Source organism: Leptodactylus fuscus, chromosome 8 (assembly GCF_031893055.1).
Source record: "Leptodactylus fuscus isolate aLepFus1 chromosome 8, aLepFus1.hap2, whole genome shotgun sequence".
Taxonomy (NCBI): domain Eukaryota; kingdom Metazoa; phylum Chordata; class Amphibia; order Anura; family Leptodactylidae; genus Leptodactylus; species Leptodactylus fuscus.
The window spans coordinates 18,608,539-18,626,381 of record NC_134272.1 but is presented as its reverse complement, the minus strand read 5'-3'; the positions used below and the strand labels follow the sequence as shown (position 1 = coordinate 18,626,381).

The window sequence follows — 17,843 nt, the reverse complement described above, 5'->3', positions numbered from 1 at the left end:
AGTATAAGACATCAGTCACTGAGTCCCAGAGACAGCCGGACTCCACATACTCCTGTACAGCCAAGCTAGTATTCACTACACACCCAATGGAAGATGAAGACTCAGAATTCACCTGCAAAGTGGAACATCCAATCCTGGAGGAACCGATAGAGAAAAGTACAGGACCTCTAAAGATAAAGGAACCTACTGGTGAGTATTATTCAGCAACTGCCTTGAAGTAGAAACTGTTTAAAGGGACCCTATCATTGGATACCCTTTTTTCTAACTAACACGTAGAAATAGCCTTAACAAAGGCTATTCTTCTTCTACCTTTAGAAGTCTTCTCCACGCCGCCGTTTGGTAGATATTCCGTTTTCCATCTTTATGCAAATTAGTTCTCTCGCAGCACTGGGGGTGGTCCCCAGTGCTCAAACAGCACTGAGGGCATCCCAGTGCTGCAAGAGAACTCTCCAGCGCCGCCTCCATCTTATTCAGCAACCGGCCTCTGTTTGAGCGCTGAAGCCCGCCCCCAGTATTGCGAGAGAACTCATTTGCGTAAAGACGGAAAATGGAATATCTACCGAAAGGCGGCGCGGAGAAGACATCTAAAGGTAGGAGAAGAATAGCCTTTCTTAAGGCTATTCCTACGTGTTAGTTAGAAAAAAAGGGATTCTAATGAAAGGATCCCTTTAAAATATTACTAATGCTGATGTAGAAAAAGAAGAAATATCCACTTTTAGGCCAGGGCCCTATGTGGCGTTTTACAGTCCCTGCAAAGTGATAGAGAATCCCATCCAAATATTGCATATCATGACGCAGATTCCACACCAAATTCAGCACCATTTTCCTCCGTGTGAATACACCCTAAGGCCGGGGCTCCATGGGCCGGAAACTCTGCAATTTGAAAAATTGAGGTGTTTTACAGTACTTGTCAAAGTGGATGGGATTGTTGTGAATCCCATCCCCACTTTGTGGAAAAAAATTGCAGCGTGGACATGCTGCGACTTCCAAAACCGTTGCATTTTTGAAAATCGCAGCATGTCAATTATATCTATGGAGACGCCAGCAGCTTCCCCGTAGATATAATTGTAACAGGACAACTTCGTGAACTCTGTTCAAAGCGCTGCGGGAAGAACCGTGATGTGGTCACGCTGCAATTGTTCCCACAGTGCTTTAGCGCTGCGTTTCCGGCCCGTGGAGCCTTGGGGCGCCTTCACACTATGTAACGCTCTTATTTTGTCCATTTTACACGTGTAAAATATAGTAAGCCATTGAGTTCAATGGCTTACGCGCGTATTTCTGCCCGCGTAATTTTGCAGACGTAAAATTACGCGCTCAAAAATACTCGTGTAAACCATTGAACTCAATGGCTTACTACATTTTACACGTGTATTTTTACACATGTAAAATGGACATAATGAGCAGAGCGTTACATTGTGTGAAGGCACCCTTAGCCTAACAGTATTTCTTTTGGTTTAATATGGAGATTTCCTAATAATATTTACTGTGTTTTTATTCTCCTCTTCACAGATAAACCACATTCAGGGTGTCAATCATATGAAGCTCCTCATACATCGGGAACCAATGTTTCAAACACTAGAAGAAGTGGCCTACATTCCAAATAAAAGGAGCACAGGACGTTCATTATGGGCAAATTTTTATGGAAATTAAAATATTAAAATTTATGGAAGTCAGTTTTGCTGGAGTTGCCTTGGTGTGAATTGTACCACATATATCTAATGTCACAAGATGTTTGATAAATTTGTCGCATCTATAAGATTAAGGGTAAGTTCAGACAGGGTTTTTTGGATCCGATCTGGTTGGATCTCTTTAGCACAGTGTAGGGAAAACTGACAGACTCACACAGACATTCAGTGTCCATTATGAGTATTAGATCTCAATCATTTGTCCACATCTGTGTAGTCAACATTATTGGCATTCCTGATTATTAAAGGGATTATGGCAAGAAAAGTGTTTATCCTCCATCCATAAAATAGAGCATAACTAGCTGATCAGTGGGCGTCTGACTGGCGTGAGACTAGCACCAATCCTTAGAATGAATGGTTCCCATTATCAAACTGCTGCTAGCCTGAATGGAGGTGTTCCCGTGCAGGATGGGATTCATCCATGCTCCTATTTCCTTCAATTGGGAGCACTGGAGTTAACTGAAGTACAGCTCTACATCCCCTCCTGGTCTGACTATGGTCATGTTGAATTCATAATGGAGGAGGGGAAACAATCCTCATTCTCAGGATTGGTGTCTCAGTGGTCAGAGGATAACTACTTCTTGTGGCAGAGCCCCATTAACTGTCTTTCGTAAATTATCCCCTTAAAAAAGGGTTTATTGAAACTGTTTGGATATATAATCTCTCATGTTTTAATTTCTGTACTTTGCTTGTCTTTGTTTATTTTTATGGACAATTAGGGCCTCTTCACACGGTGTAAGTGCACCAAAACAGAGTCCATTGATTTCAATGGGAAGCGTGCGTATATGCCGATATTTCCCATTAAAATTGATGGGCTCTGTTTTGAAGCGCCGCACTCGGACACGTGTATACGTGTCTAAATGAGCGGCGCGCTTACGCCGTGTGAAGGGGCCCTTAGACTTTGGTGTGATACATCAGAATAAGTGACAAAAGGATTTGCATCCACTTTTTTTTTATGGATTGATGTCTGAATAAATACATTGAAATAAATGGTTACGTATGGTGTCTGTGAAAATGTGGATGCCACGCATATGTGATATGTGGACCTATAAATAAGACTTTACAGCCACAAAACCTGAATCTTCTGGGGTCTCCCGAGCTGGATTTAGCTCAATACTGTTGTCTATTTCATTTCGATCAGGTGCAAAGTAAAACAATGCAAGTGACTTAGATTAGGAGCCACAATAGGAACTGATGTAAGAGTTTATTACTCAGGCCTCGTTCACATCTGCGTTGGTATTCCGTCCGGGGGAGTCCGCATGGGGACCCTCGCCCGAACGGAATACCAAACGCAACTGCAAGCGGTGTGCATTGACAGCACATGGACCTCACAGACTATAATGGGGTCTGTGTGCTTGCCACCAGATCTCTGCATGAGTCATGTGGACAGGGAAGCACTTCACAATCTACTTTTCTGTCCGCATAAATTCGTGTGGGCAACGCGCAGCAAGCGCACGGACTCCAATTATAGTCTATGGGGTCCGTGTGCCTTTAATGCACAGCGCTTGTAATTGTGTTTGGTAGTACGTTTGGGGGGTCCCCATGAGGACTCCCCGGACGGAATACCATCGCAGATGTGAACAAGTATTAAAAGATTATGACTTTTTTATTTTATGAAAACATTATAATAAAAAAAAAGTACATTGCTTTAATATCTATACAATATCCATCCAATATTAATCCATCTTGTTATTTGTGGGGAAGAAAAAAGCTTCGCCAAAATGCTACAACAATATTTTTTTGTCATTTGCAGAGGAGTTCTGCTCTATTATGTTGCCACACAGTTAAAATTTTTAGCATGTGGGGAAGGAATAGACTTGAACTTCTTTTTTGAGGTGTAACAATATATACAAGTTATGCCACTATTACATAACAGTATTTTGGTCAGTATTTATAAGTACGGGCAGCACGGTGGCCTTGCAGCGCTGGAGTCCTAGGTTCAAATCCTGCTAAGGACAACATCTGCAAGGAGTTTGTATGTTCTCCCCGTGTTTGCGTGGGTTTCCTCCGGGTACTCCAGTTTCTTCCCACACACCAAAGCCATACTGATAGGGAATGTAGATTGTGAGCCCTATATGGGACAGTGACTGACAATATCTGTAAAGCACTGCGGAATATGATGGCGCTATATAAGTAAGCATAATAAATAATAAATAAATAAGCGAAAAAGCAGCAGTGGGTCCAAAATACATGATCACAGGAATCTACGCTGCTAGAAGTTCAGATCATTCACCACCTCCAACTCTTTGCACCTTCAATAGATGTTGCTCAGCTGATTCTGGCACAGTTGGAATTTTTTCCTCCAGACCGTTCCTGAGCAAACAGTGCTGTTAGTTTTAGCGCCCAATATGCTAATCAGGCCCTCTAGCACAGGACCGCCCACTTGTCAGTAGAGAGGTTTATTAGCATATTGAGTGATAAAACTAACAAAAAGGATTGCTTAGAAATGCTGGAAACTGGAGGAAAATCTTATCTGTGCTGGAATCAATGGTGAAGGTGAAAGGATACAGAGAGCTGGAGGTGGTGAAAGGATGGAGGTGGAGTCTATTGATGGAGGCAATGGGTTGGAGTTGGTGGGGTGACGATAGGTCCCCTTTAAGTGCAGATCTGATACATCAACTATGCATTGTATCAAATTAAAGCAAAATTGAAAGGAAGTAATGCAGCTTATTAACAAGGCATATGATTATGTATGGAAATTAAATCCACTAATTTGTAAAGTGGGACTTAGATACAGAAGAAAAGTCTTTGGAAACAATGGTGATGGTCTGTTCACATCACACTTACTGGATCTGTTTAAAGATACAAAAATGGCTGCAAATGGAAGGCAAATCTTTCTTTTACCACACTATATACCACATTATTGACTTTGACAAAAACAGACAGAAATAGAATTGCTTTTCCATGTATTGCAAACCTTTGTGGTCAGAGTTGTGCTCCTGTGTTCTTAGTGTCAATGAATCTATAAACTAAAATATTCCATTCATTAACAAGGGTATTGATATTTTGAAGATTAATATTCTGCTATTTTCTTTACACTAAATGTTTCTTTCTTTGAAAAAATAAAATTAAATAAAATATATAGTGGAAAGAGTGTTTTGCTTTAAGATGCCGTCATTTTATATTTTTTCCATTCATAAACATAAAACATATATACATATACTGCAGCTTTAAGGCTGAGGCCATGTGTTGCAGAAAGCAGCTTGTTATGACTGGACCTTACTTGCCTGTATCATTACTGTATTATATTTACTATGTGTATATGTAGTGTTTGGGTCAGCCATGAATCAGATTATTAATCTTGCTGTGATCACAGGATCAGATCCCCTGCAGTTTTATTTAAGAGGACCTTTCACCTCCTGGATCACATGCGGTATAATACACCGCTAGAAAGCCAACAGTGCGCTGAATTCAGTCGGCTTTCACGATCTGTGCCCCGGGTGAAGAGCTAGCGGTGCCGGTACCGTAGCTCTTCACAGTCAGAAGGGCGTTTCTAACAGTCTGTCAGGAACGCCTTTCCTCACAGAAGTGTCTATTGCGCTGTACAGCCTTTGTGTTAATCAAGGTTACAAACTATCTATGTGCAAAATTTCATCCAAATCCGTTCAGTTGTTTTAGTGTGATCGAGTAATAAACACCCAAACATACAAACTTTCACATTGATATTATTAGTAGGATAGGCCAATAGTTTTCTGATGTGTACATTCTAAACATTAGATTACACGCACTTCAAAATAATCTCTAAAACATCTACAAATTACCCTGCAAAAAAAAGCAAGATATCTTAACAAAATGAGAGAGCCCAGGGTGAGGAGAACAAAAAGAGAAATGTGATTTCAACTCTGCACCGCACTCCATGCTGCTCTAGTTGCAAATTGCACATTGCAAAAATGCCAAGGTTTGGTCGTGGTGTTTTATAGTATTCTGGCTGATCCCATTCACACATTGCAGAAAAATATCCACAGAGGACATGCTGAGATTTCAGAAACTGTTTCGTTTTTGTAAATCGCAGGACGGCAATTAGACCTAAGGAAATGCAGGCGGTTTCCCTACAGGTATAATAAAAGCAGACAATCCACTGAGGAAAACTATGCAGACTTTCTGTGAAAACTACTGTGGGAAAAAAGCACAATGAGATTCCGCTGTGGTCTTTTGCGCAGCGGATTTTGGCCGTGGCCCGCTACGTGGGGTCCTGTATGGTAAAATCTAAAAACAAACACGTATGATATTATAATACGTTCAGATGTGTTGGGGATTTTCCAATTTTCTCCTGAAGATTTTGTCTGCCTAGCCAGATCTGAAAGTGAAACTAAAGGGGACAAAGAAAAAACAGTCTGTAGAAATCAGCTGAACATGAATGCCGCACCCTTGGTTCTCCATCTCCTACAGACAGGTTTGTGTTTTATTTTACTGGCAGAGATAAGATATAGCATCAAGAATAAAACTACAAAAATGAGATGAATCTGGTAGGGCTAGGCTAGGCAGCTGCAGAGTATACAGTATATACACAAGGGCTTCCTTAGCAGATTGCACAAAATGACGTGCAAATTACTCATGTATATAAAGTATACAGTTCTATATGCTGAATAGATGTAGATATATATGCTGGAGAGTATATTATATAATGTAGAAATGTTATGTCCTTGGAGCGCAGAGCAGCAGGATATTGCCTTGTTTTTGTGCATGCACGTCACCGCCATCATCTTTTCTCTGTATTAACCCTTTGGGTAACTTGAAAGAATTGAGCTTTGCTACAATACTAGGCACAGCCTATGAACTACAGTGCTTTCTGAACATAAAAAGATCCTATTTTACCTCATTTCAAACATATTAGAGGATAAGCATAATAAGGGCGGGTTCACACCTGCGCCCGGTCTCCACTTTGAGGGTTTCCGTCTTCTGCTGACAGGAGATGGAAACCCGGCAGTCAGTGTCCGCCCGTGAGCATCTTCTGGTCTCCGCGGCTATACCATTTTTATTTAACCGGACACAAAGTCCTGCATTTCCGACTTTGTGTCCGGTCAAGAAAAAACGGTTTCGCTTCAGAGACCAGAAGACGCTCGCGGGCGGACACTTTGCAGACCCATTCATATGAATCGATTTGAAAACTGACTGCCGGATTCCGTCTCCTGTCCAGTTTCTCGGGCAGAAGACGGAAACCTGAAAGCGGAGACCCGGGCGCAGGTGTGAACCCATCCTCACTTGACGCAGGTAGAAATTCTGACAGGACCACCATTATGCATCGGTGGGATGGCATCCTTTTTTAAAGGCCGTCATACAGACTTTTTAAGGCTAAGGCCCCATGCAACAAAAACGCAGCAATAAAATGCTGCAGGAAAAAAACACATCACAGCTTCTTCCAAAGGGCCAGAAATGAAAAATGCTATTATACTTATATAGAAAACGCCAGTGTTTCCGCAGGTATAAATGACATGCTGTGTTTTTCAAAGCACAGCATTTCCGCTGCAGATTTTTTTTCTACAATCCAGAGGATCAAAACCAGTCCATGGTCATGTGATTTCCAGTCCATGGTCATGTGATTTCCAGTCCATGGCCATGTGATGAGCACACAGGTGCATGACTCGTTACCAGTCAGATATCTGATTACTGTGTTGTTACTAATGAGCTTTGCACCTCTGTGTGCGCAAATTATCAAGACCAGCATTTTCCATATTGGTATTGATAATTCCTGATCTTTTGCAGATTGTGACTAAAAGAACAGGCATAAATGATCATAAATCTTATGGAGCCACTGGCCTTGAAGAAAGTGTAGTGCAGGGGTGGGGTGAGGGGATGCAATTTATGCACAAAAGCTTTCACTCTTGTGACCCCTTTTCATGGTTTATATGCCAGTTTTTGGCACACAAGCCGTGATAAATCAACCCCAGTATGTTGCATATTAAATAGCTGAGTGATGTTAGTGTTTTTAGATTTCACTGAAAATATTTTTGGATTGCATTGAATATTTCTATACTAACTATCATAAATATATCAATGAATTGTCTGTCTGGCCATTACCCGTGTGTCCTTTTTCTTGGTTTACAGTTTCAGCTGTGAAGTTGTTTGTCCCACCATCTTATAAAGCCTGGTTGGGGACCAATGTGCAGATCCCGTGCTCATTCACAGTGGATAGAGCTCCAGTCCAACGTTCACTACTTGAAATTATTTGGTATTTCCAAGGACAACAAGTCTTAAGAGTTGACGACAAATCAGAGAAAATCCCAAACCCCAGATTGTCCTATGTAGACAGAGCCTGGGATGGGGGCGCCGATCTGTTTATTTCAAATCCAATACTGTCTGATGGCGGCCTGTACAAGTGTGCTGTAATATACGGCTCAAAGAGGAAGGAGGGGGAGGTCAGGCTGGACATACAAGGTAAGGATTTACTGATTTTCTTCCTAGATAATTACATAGTGTTGGTGTTGCAGCTGCCGGACCCCTGATGATCAGCTGTTGGGATATGTATTATAAGGGTCCAGTCACACGGAGGAAAATGGCGCTTTATTTGGTGCTGAATTTTCAGCGCTGAAAAAAAAATCCTCCCAGTGTCCTCACTTGTATTTTATTTGATGTGAGTTAGTACCTGAGTATCTGCAAACACTCATCCATCATGCAACAATCTCATAAATCTAAGGCCACATTCAGACATTGTAAAATGAAGAGAGCATTTTAGAAGCAGACATCTGCCTTGGATTCCTCTTCATTGTCCACCCCCACCCCGGCTCACCATCGCTACTTTCCATCTGTGATTAATGGGCTAAATCAGGCAGAATCAGGGTGGAATCTGTCACTGATTTTGGGTCAGAATTCAACTCAAAAGCAGTGGCAGATCCCGCTTGTTTAATTGGAGAAATATGTTAATTTCTTTACATGTAATGCTGTAATATTTCCTAAATTCAGCTCCTCCACAGGTGACCATCACAGGTAAGACAGTTGTAATGAATACGACGAGTGTCCTGCGCTGCTCCATCACTGGATTCTTCCCTGTGGACATTGATGTGAAATGGTTCAGGGGCGCAGAGAGACTGAATGATGTGACTGTGGAGACTCCTAGGAGAAACCAAGATGGATTATATAATGTGAACAGCTCAGTGATGATCATACCCAGTGAGGAGGACAGAGAACAGAACTTCTCATGTACAGTCCAACATGAATCTCTACAGCAACTGCACCAGGAGATATTCCAGCTTTCTTATGGAGGTAACTAAAGAGGATAAAAAGGCTGCACTTATCAACTGAATACTAAAGTACTAAAAAAGGGCCACCTAGCATCACATACAACAATCTTTCCTAAAACTTCTACATATGAAATAATTAACATGCACACACTCGGTTACAGAATGCAAAATTGTGTTTAAAACGTAACTAAACTTTTGGATAACGTTTGACCTCTGGCAGTATACGAGTCATTAATACATTTTGCAATTTACTTTATCAAATTCAAATTAAATATAAAATTTTGTATAAATGCTATCTTTTAGTTTATTGCTATCTAAATTAATAAACTATCGTATATACTCGAGTATAAGCCGACCCGAATATAAGCCGAGGCCCCTAATTTTGCCACAGAAAACTGGGAAAACTTATTGACTCGAGTATAAGCCTAGGGGTGGAAATGCAGCAGCTACTGGAAAATTTCAAAAATGAAAATGGTCGGAGTTTTTGGGTGCAGTAGTTGCTGGGGAAGGGGAGGGGGCGTTTTGGTTGTCTGTGTGCCCCTTCCCTGAGCTTGAGGACTGAGGTTTTCTTTCTCCCCCACTCGGAATTCAGCCTGGCTGAATACAGGGTATCTGCAGTGCTCCTATTAACCCCTTCCCGACAGGAGCACTGCAGATCCCGTATATTCAGTAGACCGGGCCCTTTCAGACACAGAGATACCTAATGTGTATGTGTTTCACAGTCATTTTCTACTTTTATATGTAGTCTAGGGAAAGGAGGGATTTACAACTTTTATTTACTTTATTTCATTATTATATATTTTTTTAAAGCTACTTTTCTATTTTCACGATTTTATGGGAGATTCTATACATTACTATTGTGACTGGTCATGGACCCTCCGCCCCCCCCCCCCCCCAATAAAAATAAAAAAACTGTGCTGAAAAATTCGGCTTATACTCAAGTATATACGGTAATTATTTCCAAAGATATGACTGGTTGAAAACAGCCAGGATTGGAATTTTTATATCATCTATATTTTACAGCTGCATATAAATATCCTAATCCTGACTGTGTTTTCATCCAGTGATATCTCTGGAAATAGTTTTCATAGCACTACAGACAGAAGAGAATTTCCTCTTTCATATGACACAAAAAGCAAGTTTGTATGTTTTATATCAGGGGTAGGGAACGTACGGCTCTCCAGCTGTTGCAAAACTACAACTCCCAGCATGCATACTGGCTCTGCTGTTCTGGGAACTCCCATGGAAGTGAATGGAGCATGCTGGGAGTTGTAGTTTCACAGCAGCTGGAGAGCCAAAGGTTCCCTACCCCTGTTTTATATTGTCTGAGACTGTTAGAAGTGACACATCCCCTCATTTTCCCTGCCTGTATACCCGTACACCGTTACATTCAGTGAGAACCAGAGAACAGCTCTCAATACAGAAACAAAGAAATAGTGAAAAAAAAATATGCAGGATTTCACAGAAAGGAGCCAAAATATATTAATAAAGTAAGTTACAAAATATATTAATGGCTCAAATACTGCCAGAAAATCAAAAGTTGCTTGAAAGTTGAGTTACGCTTTAACCCTTTCCCACTACAGGCATTTTTAGTTTTTTTGCGGGGCCTGGTATACTTTTAAATTATACCATTTTGGATAATGTCGGATGCTTTCATAGCTTTTTATTACAATTTTTATGGAAGGCGAAAACACATGAAAACAACATTTTGGCTCTCTTGATTATTTTCATGGGAAAAATATTTCTACATATATTTGTAGATCGAGTGTTTTTGGACACGGGGATGCATAATTTTTAGCTTTTTGTTTTTGATCCTTATTTTAAATCTAGCGAAAGTGTGGTGATTTGAATTTTTAGTTTTTTCTTGATTTTTTTTTTATATCTTTGAATTTTTTTTTTTAACTATCCTATTAGCCTTAGGTGGCTTGAACCTGCAATTTTATGATTGCAAGTCTCATAGACAGAAATACAACTGTATTACAGTTTATGGGACATTCAGTACATTACTATTGAGGCTGGTCATAGACCAATAACTATATTAGATTAATAACTTATATTCTACTTTATGTGCAGCTGTTCCAACGATTCACATCCTTCCTCACACATTTATAAAGAATGTAGAACAGATATTGGTTTGCCACATCACTGGGTTTTACCCAGAATCCATTGTGGTGAATTGGTTTTTGAATGGGACATGTGTGATGGAAACTGAAACAAAGAGAATTAACAGCTCAGCCCTGGACCTTGTCTTTAATTTCATGCCAACGGAGGAGAACTGGGGCATGGAGGTGTCCTGTGTGGTAGAACATGAAAGCCTGCTGCGTCCACAGGTTAAGAGCCTGACTGTACTGGGAAAAGGTGGGTAATAATCTGATAATAATGTGCACAAAATTCACTGACCACACCAGATTGTAACACCTTCCTAGAACCAAACTGTAGAGGTCTAGTTAGAGTACATTTATATAATGGACATTAACCAACACATATTACTTTTGGAGTTTTTCTTTCCAGTCCTTGACAGGTTTGGGGTCTTGCTTTATTGTTCCCTGAGCTCTGGTATTTCTGTTCCACACTGGAGAGAAACTACATGTACAATATATGTGAATACACCCTGACACTCCTGACTTACTACCACCAGGGCCGGCGTCAGCGCACGGCATAGTCGGGCAAGTGCCAGGGCCCACAGAGCCTCTGGGGGCCCCCCGGCACTTGCCCGCCCCAGCACTTGCTTGTCCCAATATCAGCTCATCGGCGTCGGACGGACGCCGATGAGCTGAATTAAATACATAGGCGATTAAAGCAGGAGCTGTGTGTGAGCTCAGCTCCTGCTTTAAAGCTGTGGCCCGGCGTGCGTGTGTAGGCGCATCGCGCCTACAGACGCAAGTAGAGCCGCAGCTTTAAAGCTGGAACTGATCTCACACACAGCTCCTGCTTTAATCGCTTATGTGAATGGAGTAAGAGAGGAGCGGCGGGGGAGCGATGGAAGGTGAGTGTAAGTGTGAGTGTAAGTGTTTTTTTTTTTTATTAATTATTAAGGTGGAACATAATGAAGGGGGCCAATGAAACTGGGGGAGGGGGGGAATGGCATGACACTGGGGAAGATGAAGGGGGTGGGGAGAGAACGGCATGAAACTGGGGACAGAGATGGAGGGGGCCCAATGAAACTGGGGGGCAAATGAAGGGGAGGGGGGGGGGGACGGCATGACACTGGGGAAGATGAAGGGGGTGGGGAGAGAATGGCATGAAACTGGGGACAGAGGGGGGGGGACGGCATGACACTGGGGCAGATGGCGGGGGGGTGGAACAGCATGACACTGGGGCAGAGACGGGGGACATGAAACTGGGGCAGATGAAGGGGGAGAACGTGATGAAACTGGGGACAGAGATGGAGGGGGGACATGAAACTGGGGGCAGAGGAAGGGTGTATATGAAACTGGGGGATAGATGGAGGGGGGGCATATAATTTACGGGTGACTGTAGGAGGATTATACTGTGTGGGAGCACATGATAAATTAATGAGAATGGGCAGAGTCAACATAAGTGGGTGGAGCCAAATTTGCCGCGGCGCCCCATTTTGCCCCTCTTCCTGCTCTTTAAAAATTGGGAGGTATGGCGTTGGAGATGCCACACTCCTGTGTGACGTCACTCGCTTCATCTGCAACACACAGTGTCTCGACTCCCCCACCTCCTTTACAAGGGGGCCCACTGAGGCTCTGTCGCCCAAGGGCCCATAAAAACCTGGAGCCGGCCCTGACTACCACCACTTAGTAATTCTAATACTAAGAAACATGTTATATAAGGAAACTGCATTACAATGCTATGAAATGACAGTGACCATATTGCTATAGAACTATTTAGTAATCATTTGATTACATATTTTCTGATTAAGTTGCTTCTTTTTATTCAGATCTGAAAGCAAACCACAAACGTCTAGTAGTAATGGCTGCCATATTACTGTCTGTGATATTTGGAGCTGGCACAATCTTCTTTTATATGTATACATACAAGCAGAAACGTAAGTTGTTTACTTATACCCAATTGTCAGGGTCTGGGGTTGCTAGGTGGGGTGGCATAGACACACAAGTCCAGTTTCTTTTAGTCCAAAACAAAGGTAGAGTTTATTTTCACTCAAAAAAGATAGTGCAGCAACAAAATGAAACAATACAAAAATAAATCCCTGCCCGGCTAGGCTCTAACTAAACATAAAATAGGTTACCTCACCTAGAATAACAGAAATCCAAAAGCTAGTAGAATCATTCAGGACACAGCTCCAACAATATGACCTCTCTGTCAGCTCTCCGGCCAAGCTCTGCTAAAGTGTTGCTGCTGGAGCTGACTTCTTAAGCCTCCTTGACAAAGAGACTCTCTGCACCTGAGTCGCTGCCGGAACATCCCCAAAGTGTGGACTGGAGAGGGGTGGAATGACAGGTCCCACTACCAACCTACCTGCCATTCCTAAAAATCCAGCCCAGTAACCGGAACTTTGAAATAACCCTCAGCAGACCAAAGTTATCTGCTTAGAAACACTCTTTCTGGAGTTTTCTCATCTCACCCACCTTAGTAGTCTGGGTGAGACGTACACCCCCTCCATTACCTGACCAGCCATAGGCTTACACAATATAAGGGTATTAGAAGCTCTGCATGTCTGACCATACCAAACTAGTGCTGGGAACAGGATATTTTCTACGAGTTGTTTTGCATCCATAACTCGAAAGAAAGCCCTTTGGTTTCAAACAAGTTATTTTATGTGAGGTGACAGTTTTGTAAACCCGCTCCATTAAGGCTCAGGCCCCATGTGGTGTAAACACCGAGGAAAAACTGCAGCATTTTACAGTCCCTGCAAAGTAGATGGGATTCTAGCGAAACCCATCCCCACAGTGCAGGAAAATATGAGCTCTGGACACGCCGTGATTTCCAAAGCTGTCATGGATTACGAAATCGCAGCATGTCAATTATACCTATGGAAATGCTGGTGGTTTCCCTCTAGGTATAAGTGAAGCAGTCTTCTGTGAAAAGCGCTGCCCTTTTTTCCCACAGCCCCTAATGTGGAGCCTTTTCCTAAGGGTGCATGCACACTACGTAACTTCGGGCGTGTATGAGAGCCATACACGCCGGCATTACAGCAGACTGCCGAACACTTCCCATTCACTTCAATGGGAGCGCTCGTAACAGCGGCGTTTACGAGCGCTCCCATTGAAGTGAATGGGAAGTGTTCGGCAGCCCTGCTGTAACGCCGGCGTGTACGGCTCTCATACACGCCCGGCGTTACGTAGTGTGCATGCACCCTAAAGGTGTTTTCCTGGATAGGTTTTGATAATGCTGACATCTAGTAGTAATATCATCTCATATGTGAAAAGTAATAGAAATAAGAAAATGTCATTATCTTAGCTTTGTGTATGCTGGCAGCAGATGGGATTAGGGAGCAGGGTACAGATGTGAAAACTAAATATGCAACATTTTCATGCCGTGTATTCCAGGAGATATTGCCCTCATTATTTGGTTCTGTACAACAGCAAACACTGAATGCCAAAATGCCCTCCTGTAAAGCTCCTGTGACTGGTGCCTAGGATAGCTTTAGGGGTATACAGAACATCCAGGACTTGAGTCAGAATCTGTTGCGGCATTCCACTCCAGATTAGGCCCAAATGAATGGGCCTAGTCAGAAGGGAGTGTTCAGGCCGCGGACTCTGCGTCGGATTCCGTTGCGGAATCCGCAGCAAGAAAGGTCAGGTCGCTTCTTTTTTCCGCAAGCAGCACAAAACCACTAACAGAAAAAAGAAGTGAACGGGTCCCACTGAAGTCAATGGGAAGCGTTTTTTGGAGCCAGATTCTGACGCAGATTCCATGTCAAAATCGGGCCAAAAAAACCCGTGTGAACCCAGCTTAAGTCTTTCAAGCTACTTAAAGTGAAAATTCTCAGATTCTGCAATCTACAATTCTCATACAAGAAAATCAGGACGGCACCTTTATGTGACCAGCACCATTGAAAGTATCAGAGACAAAGTCAGTAAAAGTGAGGAATATCTCCTGCGGGCTACGGTAGCACACCAAAAACTGAAACCTCCGGCCTACAGTGAGTGGACTAACCGGAACAAAGACTAAACATGTATGTATTATTGCAGATTCACAGAAACCATTACATTGACAACAACGGGGTTTTCCGGGTGTCTGGGCGAGTTCACACGGAGTTAAAGCGTGCGCATTCTGGCACGTATATACGTGTCAGAGTTTGAGTGTTCAAAACAGATCCCATTCATTTAAATGTATCGTTACAGGCGTATAACGCACGTAATTTTGTGGCTGTGCAGAACGGCAGTGCAGAGAAGCCTTCTATAGGTAGGAGAAGAATAGCCTTTCTTAAGGCTATTCTTACATGTTAGGGAGAAAAAATGAGATTCAAATGATTGAATCCCTTTAAAGACCCAGCATCTGCCGTACTATTAAGACAGATGTTGGAAAAGGGTTAAATAGGTCTGAGCTGCATTGAATGTGAAGTCATATGGCCAAGAAGTAGAAATGCTGCTACGGCTTCAAACATCTGGTCCATGGGATTCCTGGGTGTTGGACACCCACCGATCTTCAATTGATCACCTCTCCAAAGGATGGCATTGAAATCTCTTGTTTGAGAAACCTCTACATAGGCACAGCCATCTTTTCCTCCCCTTCCCTTTTATGGCTTTCCCATCTTCCCCTTTCTGCTCAAGTCTAACTTTGGATGTCACTGACCATTTTTCTCACATTTTTTTTTTACCCCAACCTATATAATAGCCCTGGGCCCTGGGCCTCATAGTTATACATGTCAACAACTTCATTTTTTGGGCATTTTTTTTTCCTTTGCAATGTTACACTACCTTGTATTAAAATATAGTAAAAACTATTGTTGAAATTAAGGCTACCCTCGCTGCCGCACTATATGCAATTCTGCATTATTATAGCTACATGGTGACCAGAAGTTGTACGTTCTCAGGTCACTAACAAACTTGTGCACGAACATGAAATGAAAGGGTCAGGAAAGTAACTTTCTTCTTTGTTCAAATGTCTTGTAGATCTTATGTCTTCTCCAGAACTGGGGGAAATCCTTACCCCGACTCTAATGCTGAACAGCCAGGCACAGCTCCAGTGCACAATCTCACATTATTACCCTAATAGTCTGACTGTGAATTGGATAAGGAAAGTGATGGGCAATGAGGAAATCATTGGGACATCTGAGAAATACAAGATCACACCCCGCAGATCCCAGCACCAGCGTGATAAGACATTTACTTGTACAGCAGGTCTAGTGCTGACCCCATCACGGGAGGACCAAGGATCAGAGATCATCTGTAGAGTGACACATCCCAGCCTGGAGCAGCCGGTGGAGCGGAGTACAGGACAGATACAAGTGTGGGGTAAGTTCAGACGACTAAAGTTTGGAGTGGATGTAATGCTTCTGTTCTCCTGAGCATAAGCCACTCCAGTGTCATCCACATCCAAACCATTTAGGGCCAGGGTGTCTATTCACTGCACACAATGAAAGATTTACGTAGTAAGAATAAGCGGTGTTCACTAAATGTCAAAAACTATGACTTTATTGCTCTGGATTTTCATTTAGTGTCAATGAATTTCCGATTGCGCATCAGCATGACATCAAAAATAAATATTATATATCATATAAGGCCCTACATACTGGGCATGTCAGGAGTCTGTATTACTGAAAATGTACGCTATTTCTTTCTTTCAGTAAAGCCTACCATTGATTGTCCCATCCAGCTTTCCATCAATAACTCAGGAGATGTGACAGCAAGTCTATCACTTGTGAACTTTTATCCCAAAGACATAATGATCACATGGACCTACGGACAATCCCAGGAGAAGAAGCCATCAGAGGAAAGCTCCACTGAAAATCCTGATGGGACCTTCTCCATTGATACAAAATGTGTTACAAAAATTCCTGAGCAGCTCTTTATAGAAAAATGTTTTTACGTAAAAGTGACCTGGAAACATGAAACAATGGACAAAGCAGAATGTAGAGAGATGTTTGTTGGACATCCAGGTGAGACAATAAACCAATGTAACCAATAATATCGAGGCGAACGATTGTCACAAGTCCCTTTTTTGTCCAAAAATTGTGCTTCAAACCCTAATCCGCACCTCGACTCCCAGATTCTGCAAATTTTCCTGGCATTAACCAGATCCTACCAGATACAGATTTCCATTCTGGTACCAGGAAGTCCATCAGATGTATGAAGAGTCTGTAGCCTGGTTACAAATCTCTTGGTCCCTGTACCAGTCAGAACGTTTATTACAATATGTCAGTCTTAATAAATTTGCCCCAGTATGTGTCTGTAGAGAAAGGCAGCGACAAACTCCTTGTGTAACACTGAAAAGGAAAATCTCAAGCAGCTTTTGCTCATTCTATATTACTGCATTGTTTTGCCACACTTAAATGTGATGTTTTTCTATTTTATTTATTTATTTTTAATTTTCCAGATTTTCCCTGGTGCCCAAGAATTGTATCCTTGTCTCCTCTGATAGTGCAAATAGGCATAGAAACTACACTGACCTGCAAAGTCTCAAAGTTTTTCCCAAATAACTTGACAGTGACTTGGCATGAGAAGACTAGGACATCTATAAGACAATGTATGGCTGGAATATACAATATGTCGTGTACACTAGAGAGAGCAGCCGATAACTCCTACTCCTGCTCGGCTTCACTATCATTCACTGCTCAGTCACAGTCTGATGACCTTGAATATATCTGTAATGTGTCACATCCCAGTCTAAAGAATCCAATAGAGCGGAGTACAGGGAAAGCCAAGAGGAGAGGTGAGTGTAATGATTTACACATATTATACATTAATAGGGGATATTTTCACAATCGGGGATATTTACGAAGGTAAAAGTACAAGAATTCTGGCTTTACTTAGGCCAAGTACATGGCATACAATCTTTGTGCCATTTGGTATAAATCCCGGTTTTTGTCGGTATGCAAATGAGTTCT

The 17,843-nt window shown here is 42.2% G+C and overlaps 1 protein-coding gene and 1 gene segment (V, D, J or C); both read left to right on the top strand.

The window, feature by feature from the left end:
• LOC142217149 (uncharacterized) overlaps positions 1 to 1,621 on the top strand; it is a 31,992-nt gene extending 30,371 nt beyond the window's left edge. The window contains exon 16 of the mRNA XM_075285339.1: positions 1,510 to 1,621. The gene's annotated coding sequence lies outside the window, so the exon portion shown is untranslated. The remainder of the gene's footprint in view (positions 1 to 1,509) is intronic.
• LOC142217148 (Ig mu chain C region secreted form-like) lies at positions 87 to 17,100 on the top strand. The segment is given in 9 exon segments: positions 87 to 189; positions 7,731 to 8,060; positions 8,586 to 8,885; positions 10,937 to 11,221; positions 12,771 to 12,878; positions 14,784 to 14,936; positions 15,910 to 16,251; positions 16,584 to 16,895; positions 17,006 to 17,100. Coding segments are annotated over 9 exon segments (2,028 nt in total).
• The last annotated feature ends 743 nt before the right edge of the window (positions 17,101 to 17,843 follow it).